The sequence below is a fragment of the Balaenoptera ricei genome, chromosome 4 (assembly GCF_028023285.1).
Source record: "Balaenoptera ricei isolate mBalRic1 chromosome 4, mBalRic1.hap2, whole genome shotgun sequence".
In the NCBI taxonomy this organism is placed as follows: Eukaryota; Metazoa; Chordata; class Mammalia; order Artiodactyla; family Balaenopteridae; genus Balaenoptera; species Balaenoptera ricei.
In genome coordinates, this window is record NC_082642.1 from 161,200,634 (window position 1) to 161,213,166 (window position 12,533).

The following is a 12,533-nucleotide window of genomic DNA, read 5'->3' on the forward strand; positions in this document are numbered from 1 at the left end:
GTGCCAAGGGCGCTGGCTGGTCAGCAGCAGAGCGGCCCATCCAGTGAGGCAGAGGAGAATGGCACCTCACGGAGTGAGGCACAGGGACAGAGGGCAGAGCCTGCCCTGCCTGCAGGTGGAGGCCCTCCCTGCGCGGGGGCGGGAGCGGAATATATACTCGAGAAAACAATGGCTGCAATTTTCCGAATTTGATGAAAATTCTAAGACTGCAGATCCAAGAAGTTCAGTGAAGCCCCAAGAACAAAAACACAAGGCACAGCATAATAACATAATTGCTCAGAACCAGTGATTAAGAGAAACACCTTTAAATATGCTAGAGAAAAGCAGGTTACGTTCAGAGGACAAAGGGGAGACTGCCGTAGACCCCTCCGGACACAGTGCGGTGAGGAGGGAAGGGCACCACGGCTCACCTGGAATTCTGCACCAGGTGAGACAGCCTTCAAAAGAAGGTGACTGTCCAGACACACCCAAAGCTGAGAGAACTCATCACCAGCAGACCTGCCCTACACAAATATTAAGGGAAATTCTTACGGTAGAAGAAAAATGATAGCAGAGCTACATGGTTGAGCATGAAAGACTCTTTTATGATTATCCAAATCCCTTTAGAAGAGAATTGACTGTTTAAATTTAAAAAATAAAGTACTGTAGGATCTATAACATAGGTGGAACTAAAACGTGTGGCAGTAACAGGGCAAAGGCCGAGAGGAGAAAGGAGAACAACACCCTGCTGTCGGGTTGTCCTGCACCCGTCAGGCGGCGAGGCCACAGCTCACGGGCTGAGTCAGGTTAGAGGTCTGTGCCTAAGCCCTGAAGCCACTGCCTGGGTGACAAAACCCAGAGTGGAGACTAGTTAGTGAACGAAGGGGACAAGGTGGAATCACAAAGTGTATGCAATTAATCCGAAATGTGGCAGAGGAAACATAGACACGGGGGAACGAAGAACAGATGGTGAAAGCAGAAAACAAATAGTGGAATGATAGACCTAAACTCAACCACATCAACAATCACTGTGAATAGTCCTAACACCCCCAATTAAAAGGCAGATTGTCGAAAAAGATTAAAAAGTTTCTTGTAGGCAACTATATGTTGCCTACAAGAAACTCACTTTGAATATAAAGACACAAATAAATTAAAAATAAGAGATGGAAGAAGAGACACCATGCTAACAGTAACCAGTAGTAAGGTCAGGTGTCTGTATTAATGTCAAAGTAAATTTCAGGGTCAAGAATATTACCAGAGATAAAGAAGGATCTTTCATAATGGCAAAGGGGTCAATTCATCCACAGAACATAACAATGCTAGATGTTACGATGCTAACGATGGAGCTTAAAATACATGAAGCAAAAAAAGATAGAACTGCAGGAGAAACAGACACATCCACAATCACAGAGACGTCAGCATTCCTACTCAATATTGGGATAAGCAGACAGAAAAGCATGCCCAGCCATCTTGCTCTACTGACATCTGTAGAACATCCCACCCAGTCACACAAGATAGACCACGTTCTGGTCCATAAGCGATTCTCAATCAATTTAAAATATCTCAAGTATTACAAAATATGCTGTCTAACTGTAATGGAATTAAATTTGAAATCAACAGAAGAAAGCTATCTAGAAAATCTCCAAATATTTGAAAACTCGATAACACACTTCAAAATATCCCATGAATCAAAAAAGAAATCAAAAGAGAAATTAAGTCTTTTGAAATGAGTGGACAGAAAGCACAAATATAGAAATGTGTGGGACGCAGCGAAAGCCACGTGTAGAGAGAAGTTTATAGAACTGAACGTTGTATCAGGCCAAAAGTAAGGGTTTAAACCCATGCCACCAGCTTCTTCCTCAAGACACTAGAAAAGAGGAATAAATCGCGGACGCTGCCCCCGTGTGTCAGGATTTGGTAACAAATGGGGTGGGTCGGAGAAGGGGTCATCGTGCCAGGTCTTGGGCCTGAGCAGAACACGGACATGACAGCCCATCTCTGCGCACGTGGACTGGGGGCGTCCGTCAGAAATCAGGGCGCCCAAGGAGTGGGGTGCAGGGTGAGATCTAGGCTCAGGCGCGTCTGAGGATGGTGTCAGCACAGAGAGGCATTTGAACCACGGACTAGACGGGCTTCCGGGGGTGGGGGGGAGGCGAGAAGCGGGGGGCCTCCTGCCAGGCCCCATCGGGGGACCATGTCTGCTTCTCCTCTTCCTCTCACCAAGTGGAGTCAAATATATTAAATCCCCAGCATGAGGAGGACAGATGGAGGGGTCCTCGCTGGCGAGAGGGGTCTGCCGGTTTCTGGACACCCAGTGAGGGGAGGAGTGAGCCACAGGAAGAGGTTTTCCTGATGAGCTGGCCGCCTGGCGTGCTGTGGGCGGCTGTACCCACAGGAGTGCAGCTGCTGCTTCCTGCAGGGCATCCCTGACCGCCACAGAGGTGGGAAGCGGGCCCAGCACACTTGGGGTGGCCTCTGATGGGAGGTGTCCCGGGTCCTGGCGGGATGGCCAGAGGATGCCCCCACCTTCCCGGCGCCCCTCGCCTGCCATCTCAGGGTGGGTTCTTCAGGATCGGGGTACTGAGTCCGGTTGACCTGAACAGCCCCCGGGGCTGCTTCCGTGCCCAGGGTCCACGGAGGCCTGGGCTGCCCACTCGTGGCCACGTGAAGCAGGCCGGCGCTCACTGGCCCGTGTGACTGATGGCGGCTGACGGCCTGCAGCCTGGAGCACCCCTGGCGCTCGCTGACCCACTTTCTCCACCGTGGGCTGGAGACATTTACATAACAGATGGCCCCAGACCCTGGCGGAGATGTTTCTAATTAAAAGGAGGCGTGGCATCCCCGCCTGGACCCCCGCGTCCGGTTCGTCGGTGCGGGCACCTTAGCCTTGGCGCGCACCCTGAGCTTAGGAAGGGCTCTGCAGGGCTGCTGCAGGGTGTCTGCGTGGCAGGGAGCCGTGTCCATTTGGGGCCACTCCGATCGTTTGAACTCGGACCTGGACGCTGTGCGGACCTTGGGCGGGGGCCTCTCGGCTCTGTCCTCCACACAGTCAGGCTCAGTCACCCGCACGCGCACCTCGCTCTCCAACCGTCCTTCAGGTCCGCTACTGTGACCATTCCTTGCCTGTAAATCTTAAAACGGAGCCTAAATGTTGCCTGGCGGGCGAAGTGCTGAACCGATACACTGCAGAAATTATACAATAAGCGGACCCGTGATATGGGATGTAAAGCGTTTTCTGAAAACTTTATAAAGGGGGACACTCAGCTGTTTGGCAGTTTAGTTAATAGAGACTGAGTCCACTTTAGAATGAGGATAACTAAGGAATCTCGACTCTAGACATAAAGGGAACACAGATCTGTAATCTCCTGGCTTTTTAAGGGTGAAGGGGAGGATTCTGGCACCAGTGTGGTGGGAAATGGGCAGATCCAGGGTGACAGCAGAGCAGACACACGGGGGTCCCCAGGCTTGCTGGTCACCCCTTTTCCCCTCCAGCGGCTGAGGGAGCTGGTCCGGTGTCCCTCATCACAGAGGTGACGCTGAGGCCCAGGACCATGCGTTAGTCAGCAGTGAGGCCAGGTCACTCGCTGGCGGGCTTTCCCTGAGGCCCATCCCCCCTGCCATGTACCCCAGGCCCCCACAGGTGCCACACCGTGAGTCCCGGGGCCAACCCTTCCTCGTGCTGACTGGGGTGCCCAGGAAGCCTCTGCCTTTCCCCAGCAGCGATGCTGAAGGCGGCAGCCCACCGACCCACCTGCCCGCCCAGGCCCGGTCACCTGACGTGTGCCTTCCCTTGCCAGGTGACACCATCTGGGCCCCATCTGTCCTTCCTCACGGCACCCTCGGCACCTTGAGCCACCACCCCCAGCTACATTTTGGAAGAAAGATGGAGTCCAAGGTCTCAGAAGGTGGCCTGAACGTGACGCTGACCATCCGCCTGCTGATGCACGGAAAGGTGCGGGGGCGGGAGGGGGGAGGGGGGGCACGCCCACCGCAGGGGTCTTCGCTTCGTATTAGGCTTTTTAAATTCTAAGCAATCTCCGACTTACAAAGCAGCTGCAGTGCCGTCCAGATTACGTTTCTCCCAGAACCTTTCGCGACTGAGCTGCCCGCCTGCTGCCCCATCCCCTGTGCCCTAGTGTGTATTTTCTACATGTGAGGGCGTTCTCCTCCAGCACACTAACACTGATGCACACGTGCCGGCCAGGTGGCTAGGGCCCCACTCAAGTGCACGGGTCAGCCCAGGGCTGCCCTTCAGACAGGCGCTCCCCACGCTTCCTTTGCCTTTTGCTTTGAAAGCAAAGTTCCCACCCAGTTCTTCTGTAGAAAGAATGTCCCTCACTTTGGCTTTTTCTGACGTTTCCTCACCGTTGGCAGGAGTGTCACAGAAGCTTTCCTATCAGGTAGTCCGGATTTCAGGGTGTCACTTGGTGGGGGGCACCTGCTGGGCGTCTCCCCAACTCCTCTTCCACAGTCATCAGGGCGTCTTTGCTGGCGGGTCCTTAGGTGCTGCATGAACGTCCTGTGTGCCACCCTTGCTTCATTCGTGGCTTCCTGGACACAGGGTTTGCTGTTCTGCTCGCATCACCCCCCATGCTGTCCCCATGCTGTCCCCGCACTGTCATTATTGATTTTGATGCTCACATTGTCCCTGACTTGGCCATGGTCGCCCCACCGAGCTGGCCCGCGTCCTCTTGGGGGACCCACCGTTCTGACTGCACGTCCTCTCTGCACACCGCTGTCGCTCATCCTTACTTTCCCACTGGTCCTGGAATCAGCGGTTTCTCTAGAGAACCCGACTCCCTTGAGTGGAGGATGGTGGGATGGTGTTAGACCCCAGAGGTGGGCACGTGGGGTGCTCAACGGCTTTTGGGCTGCTGTGGGCCCCAGACTGAGCTAGGGAATATGTGTTTGTGTGTGTGCGTGCGCGCGTGCGCTTGTGTGTGTGGGTGTGGGTGCGTGTAATCATACACACCTATGTCTGCGCACATTTGCGCGCTATTTATTTCCATATTTATCTCTAAATTGGGCTGCGAGTTCACACCCCCTATTCCAGTCCAATAGCACAGGGTTCATCCTGGCTCCTCTCTCTGGTGTTTGTGCCATGAGAAACCCAGGGGACGGCAGAGGCTGGCATAGTGCCTGGGGCACTGCTCTCCCTAGATTTCCGGAAACTGGTGCTCACACCTACAGCCTCCCTTTCCGTGATGGAGGGATGCTGACCGCCTTTCCCGCTCCCAGGGTGGGTAGCATTTGGTCAAGGTTGTCAGAAGCTGGGTGTATACCGTGGAGGACAGTCTGAGGTCAGACGCACGGCCCCCCCTCCAGCAGCTGCTGCCACAGCAAGTATCAAACCCTGCCCCTGGGAGGTGAGGCGCCCTGGCTGCCGGAGGGGCCACCACCCCATGCCCAGCTGCCCTTTGCTGCCACAGCCCCTGCTGCACACGCGCCCTCCTGGCCTCGCAGAACTGAGGCGTTTCCCAGGACACTGTGATCCCTGAGGGCTTCACTGTAATGAGGAAGATGAGTTTGATTGTGGAAGCCGCTCTCTGCAGCTAGAAGCAGGCTGGCCCCGCCTCCCTGAGGTGCCGTGGCGGAGCCTGTGGGTCTGTCCCAGGCTGGGCAGTGCTGCGACGGGCAGTCCTGGCCGGGAGCGAGTCTGAACCATTGCGGGACCCAGGCTTTAGAACCATGGCGGTGTGCTCCAGAGTTTTTCAGTGTTCTACATTTTTTAAAAAAACTCAAATAGCAATAGCAGCGCTAAATTTTTATACATCACAGAATCATTGGGGGAGATTTTATCTTTCATCCATTTCTTGCAGGGTTTCCTTGAGGGCTTAAGTGCACAGGTGATACCTGTTGGCATGTTTATCTGGACAGCAGCTGGCCATTCTCTTTCTCTTTGTCTGCCCGCTCCCTCCCGACCGCCCAGCCTCCCGTCCGCGTGCGTGACCTGGAAGGCGGACGCCCTTGTGGCGCCTGTCGCAGGGGTTTTGCTCCTTCTGCTCTGTGACGTCATCTTTCTGTGATTCTTTTCCCACAGGAAGTTGGCAGCATCATCGGGAAGGTAATTATTTTTTTTATTCTTATTTTTTTGGCTGCCTTGGGTCTTCGTAGCTACGCGTGGGCTTTCTCTAGTTGCGGTGAGCGGTGGCTTCTCTTGTTGCAGGGCACGGGCTCTAGGCGTGCAGGCTTCAGTAGTTGCGGCACGTGGGCTCAGTAGTTGTGGCTCGCGGGCTCTAGAGCACAGGCTCAGTAGTTGTGGCGCGTGGGCTTAGTTGCTCCGCGGCACGTGGGATCTTCCTGGACCAGGGCTCGAACCATTGTCCCCTGCATTGGCAGGCAGATTCTTAACCACTGCGCCACCAGGGAAGTCCCAGGAAGGTAATTATTGAGTGAACTCTGCCTCTAGCGGGGTATCTCAGAGGGACAGCGAGGTCTGGAGCAGCCCTGTGCAGGGGGGTGAGCCGCACACGGTGTGTGCCAGGTGAGCAGTGAGGATCCCGCTGGAATCCTGCCCCGTCGCCTTCAGGCTGCACCCCCATGAGGCCGGTCGCAGAGCTTCCCGTTGTCCAGCCCTGTGGGAGCTGGGGAGTCGTCCCCCGAGGCAGCCCCGCCGCCCACCTGCCCTGGTGGCCAGTCCTCCTTCCCGGGTTTGAGAGCTCAGTACCAGTTCCCACGTGCATTCCTGGGAGCAGTCTCCCACCTCCGGCCTGAGTGGTGGTGAGTCCGTTCTCAAAGAAGCGTTCCCCTGGGGAAAGTGAGCGCTGGTTTGGAAGCTGGGTGCGTGTAGGAGAGAGGTGGGCCAGGACCCCGCACCCCCATTCCTTGCGACCGTCTCTGGCTTCGCTGGTTCCTCGTGGTCCCTGAATGGTGGGGGAACCCCCGGAGCTCAGAGTCAGGCTTCTTTTCACAAGTTCCTCGTGGGATCACCCGAGGGCCTCGTCCCCACTTTGCCGGCTGTGAGGCTGGGGGACGGGCGCAAACCCGCCCCGTGGAGCAGGTGCCCAGGCCAAGCGTGGAGCCGCATCAGGTCCCTGGGGCCAGGTCTGCCCAGCCCACAGCCTGTGCCCTGGGCGAGGTGGCGGGCGGGCCAGGGAGTCACGCATGTCGGGCCCAGAGCCCACCTTCGAGGGCTGGGGCGCCCGGCCTCCCGTGCCTGTGGTGGAAGCCCAAGTGACCCCCTCCCTTGTCTGAACCTCTGTTCCAGAAAGGAGAGACCGTGAAGAAGATGCGTGAAGAGGTGAGTTGGCGCCCTGAGCCACGTGCCGTTTCTGGGAGGGCGGGAGGGAGGAGGCCAGGAGTCCCGCCGGGAGTCCCGCATGGCAGGGATGTGAGCGAGGGGTGGCCATGCGGAGCCCCGAAGCGCACACCAGCAGTTCAGGTGCCCTCCCGGTCACGACCGGGTCACAGCCAGCACAGTAGGACAGGACCGGCCATCAGTGCCGAGGCTCGGGCACCGCCAGCCGGCAGGAGTCCCCAGTGGTCAGTAGGATCCAGCCCACTGCCGGCCCCAAGGCTTTAATCCAGTTTCTGGGGTCTGCGTACCTCCCTCCCAGAGCGGGGCAAGGATCAACATCTCGGAAGGAAACTGCCCAGAAAGAATCGTGACCATCACGGGCCCGACAGACGCCATCTTCAAGGCCTTTGCCATGATCGCCTACAAGTTTGAGGAGGTAAGGGGCGCCCCTAGGGAGCCCTGTCCCAGAAGAGGGGACGTCTCAGCCCCTCTGCCTCCTCTGCCTCCCCGGGGACTGCCCCCTCCGGTCCACCTGGTGACAGGCCAGGGTCCCTCCTCCCCCAAGGCCCCCCTCCCTCACTGAGCGGTCCCTCGGGGCCTGCCCCCAGAGCACGAGTCCTCAGGGAAGGCCTGGCGCTGGCAGTGAAGCGGCCACGTCCAGGCCTCAGCCCTGTCCACAGCAGCTGACCCCCAGTGTGTTTAGCTTGGCTCAGATGTGGACGGACAAAGGGAGACCCAGGCCTGGGAAATCTACATGCATTTATGTGTCTGTGCACTTTTGTGTACATCTGTCAGAGTTCAACCTTAAGATTTTTATGTGTTTCTGATATTTTTGAAATTGCTAAAAGTTACCTGGAGATGCATTTGGTGTCTTTACTTGAAGGGTGATCAAGCTGGGGAGTAAGTCCTTCTGTCAAATGGATCACCCTCTGTCCAAGCCCCTCTCTGCCCGCCAGGCCTTAGGGACAGAGGTCAGACCCTGCGTCCAGGCACCCTGGGGGTCTGCGCCCCACCCTGCGGCAGCAGCGCGACTGCCCAGATGTGCACGTCTGGGGGTCCCCTTGTGTTCTCCAGCCGCCCCGCCTCGTCCCCTGAGCCTGGCCTGGCCGCGCAGCCCCTGTGACCAGCCCAGCCCGGCCACCGTGTCCTCCCGCTGTTCACCCTCAGCCGTTTGCCATCGTGCCTCTGCCTCCCCCTCGTCCTCGTCTCCCCAACCCCCGACAGGGAGCCTGCTAGGCTCTCGCGGCCGACGCACGTGCCTCTCCCTCCCCAGGACATCATTAACTGCATGAGCAACAGCCCAGCCACCAGCAAGCCCCCGGTGACGCTGAGGTTGGTGGTCCCCGCCAGCCAGTGCGGGTCCCTGATCGGCAAAGGCGGCTCCAAGATCAAGGAGATCAGGGAGGTAACGAGCCCTCCCCGCCCGGGAGCCGAGCGCCGGGCGGGTCAGGATGTCCCTAGGGCAGAGCACTAGCCGGGTCCCTGCAGACCGTGCAGCACAGAGCTTGCAGCAGGGGAGGGACGAGCCACAAGGCAGAGCGACCGTGGGAGCCCCCGCTGTGGGCGTCGCGCAGAGGAGCCCAGGCCTGACTCCCGGCACGCGGCCGTGGCACCCCCACCCAGTCCTGGGCTCCAGGGCCCGGGCCCTGCCCCCCGGGAGGCTGCCGCTCCCACTGCCGGGCCCCGTTTCCTGAGAGTCGCTGAGCCGTCCCAGCTGGGGTGGGGCTTGCCTGAGGCGCCCACCTTACCTTCACAAGCTCATCTCCCAAGGAAACCCCGAGGCCTTCCTTCCCCCAAAGGATGGCAGCCCCCAGGCTTGATTCCTTCCAGGAAAGACGGCCGCACTCTTTAGGCCCCATGACTGGGATCCAGCTTTCTCTGTGACCTCAAACTCCACAGAGAGAGAGAATTCCACATATTTGAAAAAAAAACTCTGTCTCCTGAGATGCCGCTTCCGCACCCAGCGTCGCCCGCCCTGCTCCAGGTCCGCGGTGCCCTGGCAGCGGCGGGCTGAGCTGGATGGGGCTGCCCCGGGGGCTCCAGACGGAGCGTGCGGAGGAAGGGCGTGGGGGGTGACCTGGGGCAGCGGCGGGGGGCGTCCCAAGGCGTGCCGTGCCCTCGACGCCCCCGGGGGCACCCAGGAAGTGCCGCTGCAGTGCACACTGCCCCCCTCGGTGGGGCCCCTTCCAACGTCTGGTCTCTCCAGTCCACAGGAGCCCAGGTCCAGGTGGCGGGGGACATGCTGCCCAACTCCACGGAGCGGGCAGTGACCATCTCGGGGACCCCCGACGCCATCATCCAGTGTGTCAAGCAAATCTGTGTGGTCATGCTGGAGGTACAGTCTGTCAACAAGTCCAGGGCTCCTCGCCAGCCTGCCCCTCACTCCGTGCCGGCCGGGGCTTCTGAGCGTTGGAGGCCTCGGGGCCCTGAGGATTCAGGTGGTCAGGGTCGCGTGAGGGCGGGCCTCAGGGACGGCCTGCAGGCTCCGTGGGAGGGCAGCCGCCGGCTCCTGCCGCCTCGGGTGGGTCGGTCGTCTTCACTGGGGATCTGGGGAGAGAACGGAGAACGTGGGGGGCATGAGCCCCTCCCCTCATTTCTGGAGCTGGATCAAGAGTTAGTAGTCCATGGTGTGAGGGGCGTTCAGCAAAGGGTCAGTCCTTAAAAGTGGTGCAGGTGTGCCCTGGGGCCAGGTCTGGGCTGGAGATGCAGATGGAGTGAAGAGGCCCACGCCATGGACAGGACCCCACTGCACGGGACCAGCCTGAGGGCGTCAGAGACGCTGCCGAGGTACAATGGGCAGGACTTAGGAAAAGCACACGAAAATGCCCCAACTGTGAAGACAGAAAGAAGTAAACAAAAGGATTAACCAAAGGAGAAGCAAGGAAGGCACAGCTGAGCAGGAAAAACCTCTCTTGAAAATCTGAGGGAAAAAAACCCAAGATTTAACTTTCAATCAATACCCAAACTGCTGCAAGATTAATTGAAGCTATCAATAATAGTTGCTGGTCTTTCTTAAGCTAAAATGAAGTCATCGTGCCTCAGACGAAAGGTTTCAATACCTGTGCTGGTGGCCCGGCCACCTGGGCCCTCCTCCCCCCATGCCCGAAGCTCTTGATGGAGGGTCTGCCTGAGGTGACAGCAGTCTCCCTCAGGAATTAGCCTCGGGGGCGGGGGGGGGGGGGCAGCGGTGGGTTCTCCCTCTTTTGTACTTGACATGGTGTTAAAGCACCATGTCCAACTCCTTAAAAAAGAATTTGTATCGTTTTTATTTTCCTGAAGTATGATATTGGGAAATCAAAACTATTTTTCTAGATATTTCGTTCTGAAGCTTTCCCCACACGCTGGTCACGGTGAGGATGAGTGTTCTCTTCAGTCCCGGCGCTAGGACCGTGAGGGGCCGTGAGGGTGGGTAGCGAGCAGGGCCCGGCACCCCCAGTGTGGCAGATGCCCAAGCGGCCTGGTGGGTGGCAGTGCCCAGGCGAGGCGGGATGGCGTGAACCACTCCAGGAGGGACGCCGCCTCCGATGTCCCCGACGAGGTCAGAACAGGACATGTGGGCTCCTCAGGACCCCTCCCACGTGGCCTTGCTTGTGCCACGTTTGTGGTCAGACGTGACCCCACAGGAGAGCTTGACCCCGTTGGCTGTGGGGCGCTGGTGCCCCCAGGGCCGTGAAACGGCGAACGCTGAAGCACACGGGCAGGCGTGATCGGTCCTCGAGGGACGGGGACAAGGCCTCCTGCCGTTGGTGTCACGAAGCCCCCGGAGGCCGGAGCAGCCACTTATGGGGGAGGAAGCGTCACCGCAGCTAGGAGCCCCTCGTCCGATGTTAAATGAAGAGTGACTGGAGTTTCGGGCTCTGGGGTGGGGGGCTCCGCCCATGAAATCACTACCGAAGGAAGGAGGGGCTGCTCGAGGTGTGGCGGGTCGGTGGAGAACGCGAGGGTCGGGGCTGCAGCCCTGGGTCGGGGGCGTGTGCTCAGAAGGCCTCCCTCCACCAGAGGTCAGCTCGAAGGGAACTGGGCGTCATGGCCATCAGGGCCAGTGGAGGGCAGGCGCTGCCGTCGGCGGGGTCGGAGTGCACCATGGAGCAAGGTGACAGTTGAGGCTGAGAAGCGGGGAGCCCACCCCCCAGTTCAGGGATGGAGTGGGGGCAGCAGCTGGACCGAGTCCTCCTTTCGCAGCGGAAACGGTCACTCAGGGTAGTCACGCTTCCTGCACGGTGACCCCTAATCGCCCCGAGACCACAGAGAACCCGGCTGTAGAGGCACCTGGACACGACCTCAGATGAGCCGGAGACGGGAGGACGGGAGCCCAGCGTCACCCACACGGGGTCAGCACACCGGCCCTCGAAGCAGCCCCTCTTGCTCTCCACAAGATCACGCAGCAGGCCAAGGTCACTCAACGTGTCAAGGTCACACAGAACATCCAAGGTCACATGGTGTGTTCCAGGTCACACAGTAGGCCAAGGTCACACTGTGTTCAAGGTCACACAGCACACATCTAAGGTCACACAGTGTGTTCAAGGGCACGCAGCATGGACAAGGTCGCATGGTGTGGCCTGGGCTGCAGAGTTGAAGCTGCCACCCCCTCTGTTGTCCCCACCTCCCTGTGTGTGTCTTGGGTTGTGTCACTCTGAGGTCACACCGCCTGGTGGCTGGGCCTGGGTGGGCAATGGCCTCAGGAACTCCCAGCAAAGACAGGCTGCCCTGGTGCCTGAGCTCTGTCTCTGGCTGGTGGTGCTGCTGACTCAGGACTCCCGACAACAGCCCGGGCCCAGCCCTGTGGACTTTGCTCCCAGGGAAGACGGTCACCCAGGCAAGGGGACAGGGGAGGGTCTGATGGCTTCTGACCAAGGGGTCAGGTTGACATCATCAGAATCTGGCCGACTTCTGGTGCTTGAGGATATCGTTCACCCCAAGATATGAATCCTATACTTTTGGACACAGAATAATGAAAGGAAATTGTAGCAAATTGCATCACAACTGTGGACTATTTCATTTGGACTCTAAGGTGCATTAAATGATGGCTCTTTTTTTAAATAGTAAAGTTGGATGTTTCTAACTTTCCTGTGATGATGTCGACTGAACATCAGCCCAGGCCACACGAAGCCCCGGCACTGGCACCGAGTCCCCGGGGGATCTTTCCCAAGGACTGAAGGAGGGGGCGCGCCCCTCTCAGAACGCGGCACCTGTGCTGGCACCTGGGGAGGGTCACGTGCGCGGGCAGGGACGCATCCGCCCGCCTCACCCGTCACCCGCCGCCTCCTGCTGGGGCTGTGTGTAGGGCCGTGGTCCCTGGAGGACCTGGGGGCTGGGG

At 58.6% G+C, this 12,533-nt stretch overlaps 1 protein-coding gene across 14 annotated transcripts in view; it reads left to right on the top strand.

Moving 5' to 3' along the window:
* Positions 1 to 12,533, top strand: part of PCBP3 (poly(rC) binding protein 3) — a 213,490-nt gene that overhangs the window by 182,310 nt on the left and 18,647 nt on the right. For 13 of the 14 annotated variants that reach the window (XM_059921739.1, XM_059921738.1, XM_059921742.1 and 10 more), the window contains 6 exons: positions 3,777 to 3,931; positions 6,020 to 6,043; positions 7,187 to 7,219; positions 7,536 to 7,652; positions 8,490 to 8,621; positions 9,423 to 9,551. In XM_059921739.1, the coding sequence (XP_059777722.1) occupies positions 3,777 to 3,931; positions 6,020 to 6,043; positions 7,187 to 7,219; positions 7,536 to 7,652; positions 8,490 to 8,621; positions 9,423 to 9,551 (590 nt within the window). The remainder of the gene's footprint in view (positions 1 to 3,776; positions 3,932 to 6,019; positions 6,044 to 7,186; positions 7,220 to 7,535; positions 7,653 to 8,489; positions 8,622 to 9,422; positions 9,552 to 12,533) is intronic. The other variant, XM_059921752.1, reaches the window with a different exon arrangement.